We start from the raw sequence: 14357 nt of genomic DNA, 5'->3' as shown, positions 1-14357 counted from the left end.
GTGTTCACACATCTCTATCTGTCTTGTCTCGTCTAAACTCCCACTCATGGCTCTCATCTGTCTGTGAGCCACTTAAGACTTGCTCAAACATATGTGTAATGGACACACAGTGAATGGCTGCCCCAGTTTTTACTTGTGGACATGTCAGGAAATGACCCACTTTTTTAACCTTTATTTATATAGTGCTTTATACAATGCAGATTGTTCCTTTCACAATGCAGTCAATGTTGATTCAGTTCGGTTGTAAAGTCCATCAATTATTAAATTAGTTCATTTCATCTATAAAGCAGTTCTGCAAAAAACTATGTCATCGTCCAGCTCAGTTCATCTCTCATACAACAGCGTCTCACATTCTCATTATGGGCTAAATTATTAGCAGGTCACATTTGAACTCCTTTGTTTGCTTCTTTCATTCAGAATCACTCTGGAGACTCCAGATTTGAATAGACTTCATTAGTCCAACAATAATGTGTCTTAAAACATGCTGCAGCATATCTCCAGTGGACTGGACTGTACAATATCAAACCATAGGGTTCTGTACACCTGATATTTTTCAATAAACCTGTTTGCATTTATTTATTCCCTGCATTTTTAAAGATGAAATAAAATCCAAATATCAGTCAATTTTGAGTCAAAATCTAAATTTTGTGGCTTTTGCTCCATATCTCTCCATGGATAAACCATCAAATGTCCCTATGCCAAGCTTTGTCATTTACAAAGCCCTACAAATACTTTCCTCTTTTCAAGCTTTTGTTACATTTCAGAACAATGTTGTTCAAGCACAGATTAGGAAGAAAATGCTACCAAATGAGGATTTAAAGTCTAAAAAAATCCCTCTGAAACTTTTCGGTTCACTGTAAACATTTATTTTCATGATTTGTTATCACAACATTTTTTCTTTTGTCAAATCAACTTAGATAATTGATGTGGTTCAGATAACATAATATTTTGAGTTTCTGTTAATTAAAGCAATCTCCTTCATTGTATTAACACATTTCTACAAATTTCTACTCATCTCAATGAACTTAAAATTTTAGGGCAACTACTTACTTTTTTAAGTTAAACCAACAAGATTTTTTTACAGTGTTCAAAGTTGGATTGGATTTATGATGTTTAATCTTATACTTGAGTGTATAAAAACTGACAGGCTGTGAGATGGAAAAACAGGAAATTAAACTCATTCATTGGGACAGACTGCTGTCTTCACATTATAGATGTCTCTTTTATTCTATACTCAATGAAAATAATTCATACACAGATGGTGTCATATATGTTGCATGGTATGTATCAATAATTTAGGAGTCATTTAAATGATGGATTGAACCACAACATTTAGACGTAATATCCTCCATTTATCTCCGCACACAGTTTGATCCAACAGCAGATGGTAAATGTCACAATGTTCAGCACTGGGACAATTAGACACCACTCTTAAGGCTCTGAATATTCACTTGGCATAAATTAAGAAATAGCCGAACCCACACATGTATACACACACAAACAAACAAACAGAGGATTCATGTTCAAGTGATTCACTTGGGAGATCTTATGCACAGCTCAGGGCAGGCTTTTGTGGAAGATTATATTGTATATTGTTGATTATTCACATGGTAATTTGATTAAAATTAAGACTGTTAATTTTTTATGCATCTCATGTCCTGATTGACCAAAGAATTGAAAAGGTGCAACGCTGAAGTGCAACGCTGCTTTGTTCTCAAATAATCTGGAAAACCGCTGGCCTATATTTCTATACAATTCTATATAAACGCCACCTGTCAGAGAGTGAATTTGCATTTTCATTCTTATTGTATGCCGTTTTTGTTCAGACCAATGAAAAAATTGGACTAAAAGTTATATAATGTGTGTTCTAAAAATGTACACAATTCGTGATATATATATTTAGTGTTAGTTAGTGTTTATTGTATATGTCCCCGAAGGGCAATTGGTTTTACAGCAAGACAGCATACAAAGGAACAATTTACAATACATTAAAAATCTGTAAAAGTTAAATTACATTTAAAATTAAAAAATTAACACGAAAATAAGTACACACACAAAGTACATACACAGAACCCAAACAACTACTTCCTTCCACCTAATCCCCCCATACCCGAATTTAACAGAGAGATGGAAGTAGGAATAAATGAATGTTTGTACCTGTTACTTCTAACTAAGGGAAATCTCAATCGAGATCGAGATATATAATTTTGTATCAGACGTTTGTATAAGACTTTTATTTTGTTTTCTGTTTTTATATCACAATCCGCCCTAACACATTTTGTTTGAAACAGCCTTCCATAAACGACAGGACAAGACTACTGTAAGGACAACAGAAGAAGACTATACAGAAAGGATGACAGAACCATATGACATAAACAGAGAACATACACATCAACATATAGGCCTACAAATTTATCTGAACAAGTAGGCATTGACTGCAGACAATGACAAATCTATAGTGCAAAGCACAAAGCAGTCGACTCATTTTTGGCACAAATGGAATCTCATACACTAAGATATCAGAGAAACAAATCAGCATTTCACCAGTCCCTTTCATTAATATTTTATGATTAACTCTCAAGAGTCGTTTGTATTAGGCCTATTTGTATTAGGCCTCTGAGCAAATTATACAGCACAGCCTCATACCTTAATAAAGTTTAGCATGAACACTAAATTCATATAAGGACCCCTGGTCATCTCTAAATTGTGTCTTCAGGGATATTTTCTTTACTCCTTTTATGTGGGATTTGCTCTCCCTCGTTTGATGGTGTTTGGTGATGCAGCTTTTGTTCTTTTTCTCTTTGGTCTGGAGGAGAGTCTTATCCAATGCTTATCACACAAATTTATTCGTATCCCCCCCCCCCCCCCCCCCTCTCTGCATTTCAGCCCATTTTCAGCATATACAACTTCAAAGTATTATTTGGCGATATGATATCCTAGCTTCCCTTATCTCTATACAACACTGATGCTTCTTTTGAACTTTTAGCTGGGATGTTGAGAGACATTGTTGAGAGTGATGACGAGGTGATAACATTTGGCAGATTCTCTGTGTTCTCATAGAGCAAATAGCGTTGGGGTTGCTATTAATTCACCCATTCGTAAAAAAAAAAGTGAATTGGCATTTACCTTGCCGTTGTTTAAAGACAAATAAGACAAAGGACACACGATGGAGATGGCATTCGCAGCGATGGGATTTTTCAGCGTGTGCTCTAAGTTCTTTTTATGAGGAACACATGTAATTGTTTGATTTTCTGAGACATTTTCAACAAAAAATATGAGATCACTGTATGTTTAATGTTTTGAATACTTTCTGTTCAAACTATGTGGTTTTTATTTTTGGTGCATTTTTAACACCAGTTGATTAGATGATAGATAGACAGACAGACAGACGGTTGGACAATGAAACTGAAACACTGGCTAATATTGTGTTAGATGTTTCAGACGTCCCTATATATACGTGGCCTAGTGGCCAATCTTCATTGACTTAGCAGAGCAATGGCACAGCTGTACATAAAATATTGCAATCCACACAACATAATGAGAAACATATCAGAGTTCAGAAGAGGACACATTGTTGGTGTGCATCTCGCTGACTCATCTGTGACCAGGACAGCAAGATGGTGTATTGAGGGCTATGGTATCCAGGATAATGTCGGCAGGAAATCATGTAGGATGATCCACGTCCAACTGTCGATGCAAAAGGAAGCTATCTGAAAGGGATGTCCAGGTACTGAGCCGGATTGTATCCAAAAAACATAAAACCATCGCTGGTGCTGTCTATCAGCATGATAATGCACCAATACACACAGCAAGACTTGTGACAGAATGTTTTGATGAACATGAATGTGAAGTTGAACATCTCCTATACACAGTCACCAGATCTAAATGTTTTTGATCCACTTTGGGGTATTTTGGAGGAGCAAGCCAGAAAAATGTTTTCCCAGCATCACATAGTGACCTGGTCACTGTTCTGGAAGAGGAATGGCTCAAAATCCCTCTAGCCACTGTGCAAGACTTGTATCTGTCATTCCCAAGACAAACTGATGCTGTATTGGCTGCAAAAGAAGGCCCTACAGCATACTAATAAATGATTGAGGTCTAAAACCAGGTGTTTCAGTTTCATTGTCCAACCCCTGTAGAAATAACTATTATTGTTACATATGTGGTACACGGGCACCCCCTAATGGTTAAACCAAGAACTGAACCTCTTAAAGCTATATTCTATCTATCTAATATATCTGCTGTTTTTTTTCTTCTGGCATATAATTTCTAAGTAATGTTAAAAAATAATATATATAAATAAAAAAATCATAGAAAGAAAAGATCATTGAAAAAAAAAGAAGAACATTTGTATAACAAGTTGTACTTCCATGCAGCCCAAGGAACTTAAATGTGGCTGAGGAAGTCCATGCCCTGCTGCGGGTGAAATGAGCTCTCCTCTGCTGGAAGACCCTCATCTGTTCTCTCCCCTGAAGGAGGACGTCACGCCAGTCAAGAAGCTTGTGACTTTAAAGGGCAGCAACTCAGATGAGAACTCTGTATGTACACAGATAACAGAGGAACGGCATACTCTGGGACTGGTGGTAAATCACACTTTTATTATCACCTTATGATTTGTACAAAGAGATCAAATAATGCAATTACAAGACTAGACCATTAGACATTTTAATACGCACACAAAATCAGACATAGTAGCTGGGCAGCTATGCAAACCTTGAGCAGACGACAACAGATCGGATAAACAGGGCCATGTTATGTGGTTTCAGAAAAGCATTAACAACATGCACACACACACACACAGAGGCACAATTCACTAGCACACCAGGTGGCGGAGTTACAGCAACTACATGTCAGGACTAAAGAATCACCTCTTCGTTACTAAGTTCACAGTTGACCAACTATGGTGTAGGTCATGGATTGTAAGCTTTCTTATCCAACATTATAATCAACAGTCAGGAGTGGCTTTGCCTCTGATTCCGTCAGTCCTGAATCATCAGCAGCTTCTTCAGGAAGCTGTAGTGAGAGCTTTTGATTGTACAGCATGCTGAAGACAAGAGCAGCACACAGCAAGTTTTTAAATGTCACTTCGAGTTCGATGCAGATTTATCTACCGAAAGATCTTCGGAAATTCTGGTTATGACTGTGTGAAAAGAGCTCGTTTTTAGAAAGCAATGTTCAAGACCGGAGGCACTTGAGAAATGAGGAATACTACATCAGATTAAGGCACCACAAACAACAGTTACAACACATCTTTGGAAAAACAAAATTGACACACTTCAGGTTTACACACATAATACATTTTAGTTTTAAATCTGTCTATGTTTTGGGCTGCATCACCTCCTTTTCAATTAATTGCAGTTTTAGACAATTAAATATTCTTTTGCATTTCGTGGTACATTTTATAAAATACATAATATTATAATTGTTCTGGAAACAATATTGCACAGGTTACTGCTACGAAGGTGAGGAAGGGGATGCTTTCCACTTACATTTGTCTGTCTGAATGTCTATCACAAAGTTGGTGGATGAAAAAAAAAAACTCTCATTAAACCATTTAGATAAACTGGGAAAGTCTTTATGTTTGTTTTAAAAAAATGAACATTTAATTACATTTTAGCTTTTTAATTTTTTTTTACTATTAATAATATACTATGGGATTCTTAAACAATGGATGGTTGACAGTATAAGTAAAAAAAAATCATATTTCAAGTATACACTGTTACATTATGTAAAAGTACATTCAAATGCTTTTATGTTTCAATCAGACAAAATCACACACAGCAGCTTTAAACACTGGGACATCCTTCAAATCAGCTCTCTATGACTGATAAACGCCACTTCATTATACTACCAGACACAAAGCCAGTCTGGACTAATTGTCGTTTGACATTGTCATTAATGGCATGTTGAGAATCAAGAGTAAATTTGACATGAACAGCCTCTGCTTCTCTCATGAATGATATAGTGAATTGTGCTGAAGCTAATACAGCTTCTGTGTTGTGATGTAGAGAAGATATTCTCTGTCACAGATTACAACAAAATGCATCGCTAAATGCTAATCTTATCTCTGTAATGTTGGAAGGTTAATTAATGAGTTCCTGAGAACAGCACCTGAAATTAGCAGAGGTAATCAATAAGACTGGTGATGAACACACAAAAACTTGCACACTCACAATGAATGGTGGATTGTCGCCTAGTTTGTGAACACTTTGACAGGGCAATTCCCACATTAACAATTAGTAACTACTCATTATGCCATAATAATCACTTGGTTAATTTTTAACAATGACTGAGCAATTGTATGTCAAATCTCAACTAAGTAACTCAGCCACATACCCAGGCAGTTACAGCTGTGATTAGATGACTGAACGCCACAATCACAATGCCAGGCCACAGAGAACAGGCTGTAAAAGTGGGAGGGGCTTTAGCTATGTGGGAGGAGCCCCTTCTTGTAGGCGACCACTCCTGCGGCTGTGGCCAGAGCCAGGAAGGAGGACACGCCCATAAACGTGAGGAACCCTCCAACGGATGGCAAGTTTCTTTCCCAGAATGTGGTGACAAATGGCCGTGCTGGGACATCCTGAGGAAGGGGTTTTAGAGTAGCACTTGTTCAAGAGGTTTTTCTTAAAATTTATGCCATATAGAAAATGTTTCTTAAATTTAAAAAGTGAATTTCATACCAGTGATTCAGGCTCTGACTGCCAGACCTGACTCGCATGGAGTTTTCCCATTGCACACAAAATCTGGAGGAATAAAGCATATAGTATTTGGGGTTTTTCAGCACCGTTTACAATTAAGGCATTTAGGTTAGTACAATTTTTGTTGAAAGAATTTAACACTTTTATTCAGCAAGGTTGTAATAACAATAACATCTAGAACTAATAAAACAAGCCAACACAATATTTATGGATGCTAAAGTTTTGTTGATGAATGTGTAGAAAACAGTGGGATTCAATGTGGGATTCAAACTGAACATGCTCATGAAAGTCAATAAACATGAGGATGTTGAAACAGGAAATTTGGGTTGAACAATTTAGATCTCAGTAACTAAACCCTAATGGCTAAGAACCCACCTCTCTAGTGGCTCTCTCGCCCGCCTGCACGGCCCCCTCCATGTAACCGCTCCACTCTGTGGACGTTTCAGTTCCTGCAAAGTACAGCCTGCCCACAGGCTCCCGCAGGACCCTGAGATGGAGAGAAACATCTTCTCATGTTGACTTAGTCTAGTATAATGCTGAATCAGAGATGCTCCATCTGGAGGTGCGGTACACTAACCTGCCATACTGTGTCATGATACCAGGGGGAAAGTAGGCGGTGTAGCAGCCACCAGAGTATTCCTCCTCACACCAGTTTTTCTCCTCATAGTGCACAGGCTGAGAAAAAAAGACCACCATGAAAAGTAAGCCTCAAAAAATGATGAGACTAAAGGATGATTTCTGGTCATGGAGACTCACATGTAGCGCTTCCTCTGAGCCGAGCACACGAGAATAAATCTCACAGATCCTTCTCTTTCTGAAATGGTTGACAACATTCTGGTAAGAATAATCATTTCAGCAAAGTATAGTGACATTGTACTAATATGAAGACAGACATTTCTACCTCTCATCTTTCGTCAGGCCTGCTAGTTTCCTGGATTTTCGTGCCAGGATGAAACTGTAAAAGAGAAAGAACCAGCTTACTGTTCTGTCACCTCAGGCATCTCATTTATTTTGTGAGCAGTTTACGTTCATCCTACAGTAGAAAGCTCATCGCTTTATTTACCCCATTATAGCAGGCACAGACCCATCAGGCTTAGTGTCGTCAAGCGTGAGACCAATTGGCGCTTCCTCCTCCTCGATCACCATGCTGCCACAGTACCCTGAAAAATCAAAACAGCCATGTGTAGCCAGTGTTAATTTAGTATTAGTTATATTTTGAATTGGCTTTTATTTTTATATTTTCAGTTTTCATTTTAATAATTATGTGTTTTTGTCTTTTTTAAAAAACTTTCAATGTATCTTTCCTGTATACTTAAAGTTTTAGTAATTTTAGCACTTCAACTGTTATTTCATTAGGTTGCCAAGCCAACATTTCTCAGTTTTTTTATCTAAAATTTATAGATTTTATTTTAGCTTTATTTCATATAAAGAAGTTTTAAAACTGTGTGTAGTCACTTCAGTCCCACTCAGAATGTTTTAAGGGTGTGTTCACACTTGTCAGGTTTGGTTCGTTTAAAACTAACTCCGTTGCGATTGGTCTGTTAGTGCGGTTCATTTGATTAAGTGTGTACACTGCCATGCAAACCCTGGTGCGCACCAAGCAAGCAAAACAAAACCCCTAAAAAGGCGGGTCTCGGTCCACTTCTAAACTAAATCTGGTGCGATTCGACAGAAATATAATCACAGCACAGACCAAAGACATCTAAACGAACCAAAAACACCATAAAAAGGACAGAATGGTGGAGGACAGAAACCTGCTTTTTTCTCTTCATAGGAGCTCCGTTGCCCATTACAGTTCAGTACAGGTGTCAGAAACGCCGTCTTCCTGCAGCAAATCTTCGTTTGTGTACAACGGAGGAATTCCTGCCACTGTTTTGACTCCTTTACACATTTTAAAAACTCTTTACGATTTCTTAGCTGGTCAAAATACCATCATAGGTACACATACAAGACTGTTGCAAAATAAGTATTTTTTAATTATCTTTAGGTGACTGTACACTAAGTGAACCAGGATTAAATGTATTATTTTCTGAACCGATGACAATTCTGAATAAATGAACCGAACTACAAGTGTGAACACTCCCTTAAACTGCTTTTAAGTGATTTCATTGAATGGAAAATAGGCAAGAGGTACAGACCCTTCTGCCTCCAGAAATTCTCTTTGTAGTACACCATGCATTTGATGACTGAGCCCATAGGCACTCTATGAATGAGCTGGTTCCTCAGAGGGGGTAATTCAGGGTTGAAATGGATCTTCAAGTTCAGCCCAGGTGGTATGGCAAGTATGACATATTTGGCCTACAAGAACCGAGAAAGAAATAAAAGCCATAAAAAAAAACATTTTACAAATATAAGTGATTTCAGATAGTTTTGTGTTAAAAGGACTGTTGAAGTAATAGGTGGCAGGATCAAACCTCATAAATCATCAACAACGTACTTAAAGTCGGCATGAAATGGAAGTTGTGATTGTCTTTTTGTCCCCTATTGTAACATATATCCAAGTGAAGCAGCTTCTTGAACAAGAAAAAAATTTAGGGCGGGACTTGATTTTGTCCATCCGGAATTGATTGGCTTGTTGTGATTGGATGATCTCATGTAAGTGACAGGCTGTCCCGCCCTCATGCAAGTAAACATGTCATCAGAGAAGAGAAGAGAAGAGACGTCATTACAATATAGAGAGGAAGTTATTTTGATTAAAGATTACAAGTGAAATAATAATAATAATAATAATAATAATGTGCACGAAAAATAAACACAACAAAAAAATTAAAAATAAGAATGGTCCATTTTGATTTCATGGTGACTTTAAAGCTGCCGACTGCCGTAGGGAAGCCCGCACATAAAATGTCCTTTCGATCTGAAAGCTTTCTCTGAAATCACACCTGTCTTTGTGACTTTGTATATAACAAAAAGAGTTTTAGTTTGCTTGAATGGATTAACATTCAAGCTGAGAAAATTCAGCTTTGCCATCACAGTAATGAATGGCATATTAAAATATATCAAATGGAAAACAGTTATTTTAAAATGTAATAATATTACACAATATCGCTGCTGATTTTACTGTGTTTTTGACCAGATAAATGCACACTTGGTGAGCATAAAAGCCTTCTTTTTTTTACATTAAAAAAACCTTATCCACCCTAACATTTTGAACTGTAGTGTATAATCAGTTTTAGATATATGGAACTATTGTTGAATATAGTCGTTCCAGTGTCCCCCCACTGTTCCTCCCCAGAGGGTTTAGCAGCTCTACAGCAGCCTTTAATAAGCTTTCAGCTCAGGAAAGAGGATGTGGCCAGGACAGGGGGATGAAGAGCGGCTTACTGATAACAATCCACCAAGCTTACACACATGGTGATACATACTTCAAAGTGGGACATTTGTCCTTCAAATTAGCCGATTTAGCTAATTTGAGATTTAAGATACTGCCTACTCAGAAGAAATTTTGTATACATGCACAAAATAAGCAGTGACACTACTTATTTGGAATATTGTATACCACAATGCAATGTAATTGAGTTGATCTTCCATTTCCATGTAACGAATTTGATCGGATAGCCTAAGTTAAGACATGTATTGTATGCACAGTCTGGGGTCTGTAATATACTGTATATATCTTTTTTTTTTTTTTTATGTGCTTGTCAATGCTGCATTTATTTGATACAGTAAAAACAGTAATATTGTGAAATTTTATTACAATTTAAATAACTGTTTACTATTTTAATATATTTGAAAGGGATAGTTCACCCAAAAGTTCACTGTCATTAATTACTCACCCTCATGCTGTTCCAAACCCGTAAGACTTTCGTTCATCTTCGGAAGACAAATGAAGATCTTTTTGATGAAATCTGAGAGATTTCTATCCCTCCATTGACATTCATAAAGAAATCGTAAAACGAATCCATATGAATTGAGCTGTTTAGTCCAAATTTTCTGAAGAGACACGTTCGCTTTATCATGAACAGATTGAATTTAGGCTTTTATTCACATTGATGCACGAGAACAAAACTCTTGCGGAAGTTCAAACGTGCTACGTAACACACGAGCGTGAACCTCATTGGTTCCTGCAGAAGCTCAAACGTGATGCGTAACACACGAGAATGAACCTTATTGGTTCTCGCACGTCAAGCAAACATGCTTGAGCTTCCGTTTACCACAACTGATGTGTGTGTTGATTAATGTTTATATGTGAATAAAAGCGTAAATTCAATCTATTCATTATATAAAGCGATCGTGTATCTTCAGAAAATTTGGGACTAAACCACTCAATTCATATGGATTAGTTTTACGATCTCTTTATGAACTTTTTAAAGCATCAAAGTTTCAGTTGCGTAGCTGTCAATGGAGGGACAGAAAGCACAGATTTCATCAAAAAATATCTTAATTTGTGTTCCGAAAATGAACGAAAGTATTACGGGTTTGGAATGACATGAGGATGAGTAATTAAAGGAATAGTTCACCCAAAAATGAAAATTAGCCCATGATTTACTCAACCTGAAGCCATCCTAGGTGTATATGACATTCTTCTTTCAGACGAATACAATCGGAATTGCAATAAAAAATGTCCTGGCTCTTCCACGCTTTATAATGCCAGTGAATGGCTGGATGGCTTTGGAAGTCCATCAAAGCGTATCTATTCATGATAAAAGTGCTCCACGCGTGCGTCTTAGTGGGTTAATAAAGGCCTACTGAAGTGAAGCGATGCGTTCGTGTAAGAAAAATATCCATATTTAAAACTTCATTGACTAAAATAACTAGCTTCCGGCAGACGGCCGTACGCATCGCTTTACGCCAAAAGAGTAACACTTGAACTTGACACACAACGTAATGACGGCAATTGACGCCTCTCGCGGTTCAAACTAACAGGGCTGGGCAACCGCGTTTGTCATTACGTTGTGCGTCAAGTTCAGGTGTTACTCTTTTGGCGTAAAGCCGTCTGCCGGAAACATTTTTTAATATAACTCCAATTGTATTCGTCTGAAAGAAGAATGTCATATACACCTAGGATGGCTTTGGGTGAGTAAATCATGGGCTAATTTTCATTTTTGGATTAACTATCCCTTTAATGACAGAATTTTCATTTTTGGGTGAACTATACCTTTAAAATGTAATTTATTCCTATGATGGCAAAGCTGAATTTCCAGCATCACGACTCCAGTCTTCAGTGTCACATGATCCTTCAGATTTTTTGCTCAAGAAACAACTAGACATGTGACATCAACAAAGCATGCTACTGTTTGAAAGTTTGCATGATGCATTCTTTCACATAGCTTGTTTTAATTATTAGTAGTCATTATATACTGTGTAGTCTGCAGTAAGCATTATGCTAGTAGTCCATTTCAAATGCACCTTCTCACCTTGTATATCTCCTCATTAACTGTCCTGACCTCCACCAGGTCTCCAGTCTGGTCAATGCTGTAGACAGCTCTGCCCAGCTTCACACGGTCACCCAGCTCTCTCGCCATCGCCTCACTGATTTGATTGGCACCTCCGGCAAACTTGCGCTCCTGTCATATGGGGCAGCAGAAAGTAGTTTTCCAGACTTAGCAAAATTAGCTAACACATGCATCATACTAAATTGTATGTACACTTTAGTTAGATATTGTAAGTAATGGGTATGATCAATTTAATAGTCATACATAAAAATGGTATGCAACTCTTTAATCCACCAATAGGTGTCTCTGTGTCTCAGAGATAGAATGATGACAGAGTTGTATAATACTGTCCACCATGCACATACCTTATCAGACACATTCAGAATATAAAACAGGTTATAGAACAGGAACAGGCAAATCATAACAGTTCATTGACAATGCCATCACATAGGAAGTCTTTAATAAAAGAAGTGACAGTTTGTTATCAACTTAAAGAAAACTGTCATTTGGTTTATTTGTGTACCATCAAATGACACATTTGCCAGGAGGCTCCTGCTATATATGACCCAGATACAGTGGCCACTATTTCGGTATGTTACATAATCAGTTCTGTGTCAGGAATGAATGGGGACGGCACAAGGTAGTTTCTCTTGAAAAGTATAAACTATAATCAACTTAGTAAATGAATAAAATTCATCTTCATAGATTAACAAATTGAATACCTAACCTGTATGAGGACAGTGGCTTGACTGAAAAAATACTGCAAATACTTGCCGCATTATGACAGAAAATAGTTTTTTTAGTCGGTGCTGTTTTACCAATATTTACACTTTTTTTTTTGGCAACTGGTTCTTTAATATTGGGTCTACAAACAGACCAATTTTAACAATATGTACATATGTTGCTTAAGAATTAGACAAAGCCCAAAATACAAATGAAAACGATAATAAATCAATTCAATTATAAATATTTTAGGAATACTACTATTTAAATGATGTATATTTACTCATATATATATATATATATATATATATATATATATATATATATATATATATATATATATATATATATATATATATATATATATTATTATTATTTATTTTTTTCGTATTATTAATAATATGAATAACCCAATGTACCTCTTTCCTCTGTACTCATGTCAGCAAATCATTTCTCTTTCTTCCACAGAAAGTCAGTTTTTTGCCTTCCAACTAGACCTATTTTGAGAGCTGTGGTTGGCTAAATTAGGGGTAAAGACAGAACGGTGGCAGTGACTATTGGACTTGGCAAGAACATTGGATTGAACAGCTACTGCTTGATTTATATCACTATTTCTAACACCTGCTTTTCTGAACTGCCAATAATTCTAAAAGACAGTGTGAGGACGCTAAAGCCCCCATCTCTCACTCACTTGCCCTGCCTTTCTCCCGCTCTCCCACAGATGGTAATTATACTGGTGCAGTGAAAAAGCCAAAGAGATGCACAAAAACATGCTGTGCAAACGTGGATGTCATGGAGTTCATGTTTGCCGTATAATTAACTCTGCTCTTTAACAGAGAATTAAACAACCGAGAAAACATAATATTCAAACATAACACAACACACTCTAAAAAATAATGTGTTGGCTCAAAAAAAAAAACTGTAATTTTGAGTTATGATAACTTTGAGTAAATTTACGTTCAACCAACAAGCTACATTGAGTTTGAGGAACTTAATTTGTAGGACACATTTTTTTTTGATAAAAGGTTTCATTAAAACAATAAATTAGAATTTTTAACTTGCAACCATGCATTTATTTAAGTTGTGTTAACATGTCCCCTGAATTACTTTTTAGAGTGAGGCCTACAGCTTTAATGAACTAAAAATTTTGTTTGAAAACTTACCTGGCCTCCATTGGTGGTAGAGAAGATTCTCATTGTGCCTCCACACTGCTTGACGTACCAAAGGAACCACAGAGCAGACACCTCATGGGGCTCGGAGGTCACGTTCACATTGACAAACAGAGTGGCAAAACGGCGAGCGGCCCTGCAAGCAATAAGTTGGTAAAGGGATATGCCATCAATAGCCAATTTGCAACAACAATAACCTGATATTAATTGGTCCCTTCTCTGTACCTGGTCCAGCAAATTTTGTCAAAGAGTTGATTCATGGTCATCTTGTCCCACTCTTCGGCATGAGGGGCCCTCCATGGAGCTTCTTTAGGAATCTAAAATGCACATTTGCTGTCAGGCACTCTGACTACTCATTCACTTGAAATAATTTATTCTGTTTCCATTAAAGG

General features: G+C 37.0%; 1 protein-coding gene across 1 annotated transcript in view; it reads right to left on the bottom strand.

Moving 5' to 3' along the window:
* Positions 1–4578: 4578 nt before the first annotated feature.
* The window catches only part of mao (monoamine oxidase), a gene marked incomplete at its 5' end in the record, with an annotated part of 40576 nt that continues 30797 nt past the window's right edge, over positions 4579–14357 (bottom strand). Inside the window, 11 exons of the mRNA XM_084420864.1 lie at positions 4579–6580; positions 6681–6743; positions 7074–7185; positions 7276–7373; positions 7455–7512; positions 7600–7653; positions 7762–7858; positions 8837–8996; positions 12056–12205; positions 13960–14101; positions 14191–14282. Of these exons, the coding sequence (XP_084276990.1) occupies positions 6425–6580; positions 6681–6743; positions 7074–7185; positions 7276–7373; positions 7455–7512; positions 7600–7653; positions 7762–7858; positions 8837–8996; positions 12056–12205; positions 13960–14101; positions 14191–14282 (1182 nt within the window). The 3' untranslated portion in view covers positions 4579–6424. The remainder of the gene's footprint in view (positions 6581–6680; positions 6744–7073; positions 7186–7275; positions 7374–7454; positions 7513–7599; positions 7654–7761; positions 7859–8836; positions 8997–12055; positions 12206–13959; positions 14102–14190; positions 14283–14357) is intronic.

The sequence above is a fragment of the Rutilus rutilus genome (assembly GCF_951802725.1).
Source record: "Rutilus rutilus genome assembly, chromosome: 10".
Lineage (NCBI taxonomy): Eukaryota > Metazoa > Chordata > Actinopteri > Cypriniformes > Leuciscidae > Rutilus > Rutilus rutilus.
Note: the sequence above shows the minus strand (reverse complement) of the source record. Positions and strands in the feature narration are given on the sequence as shown.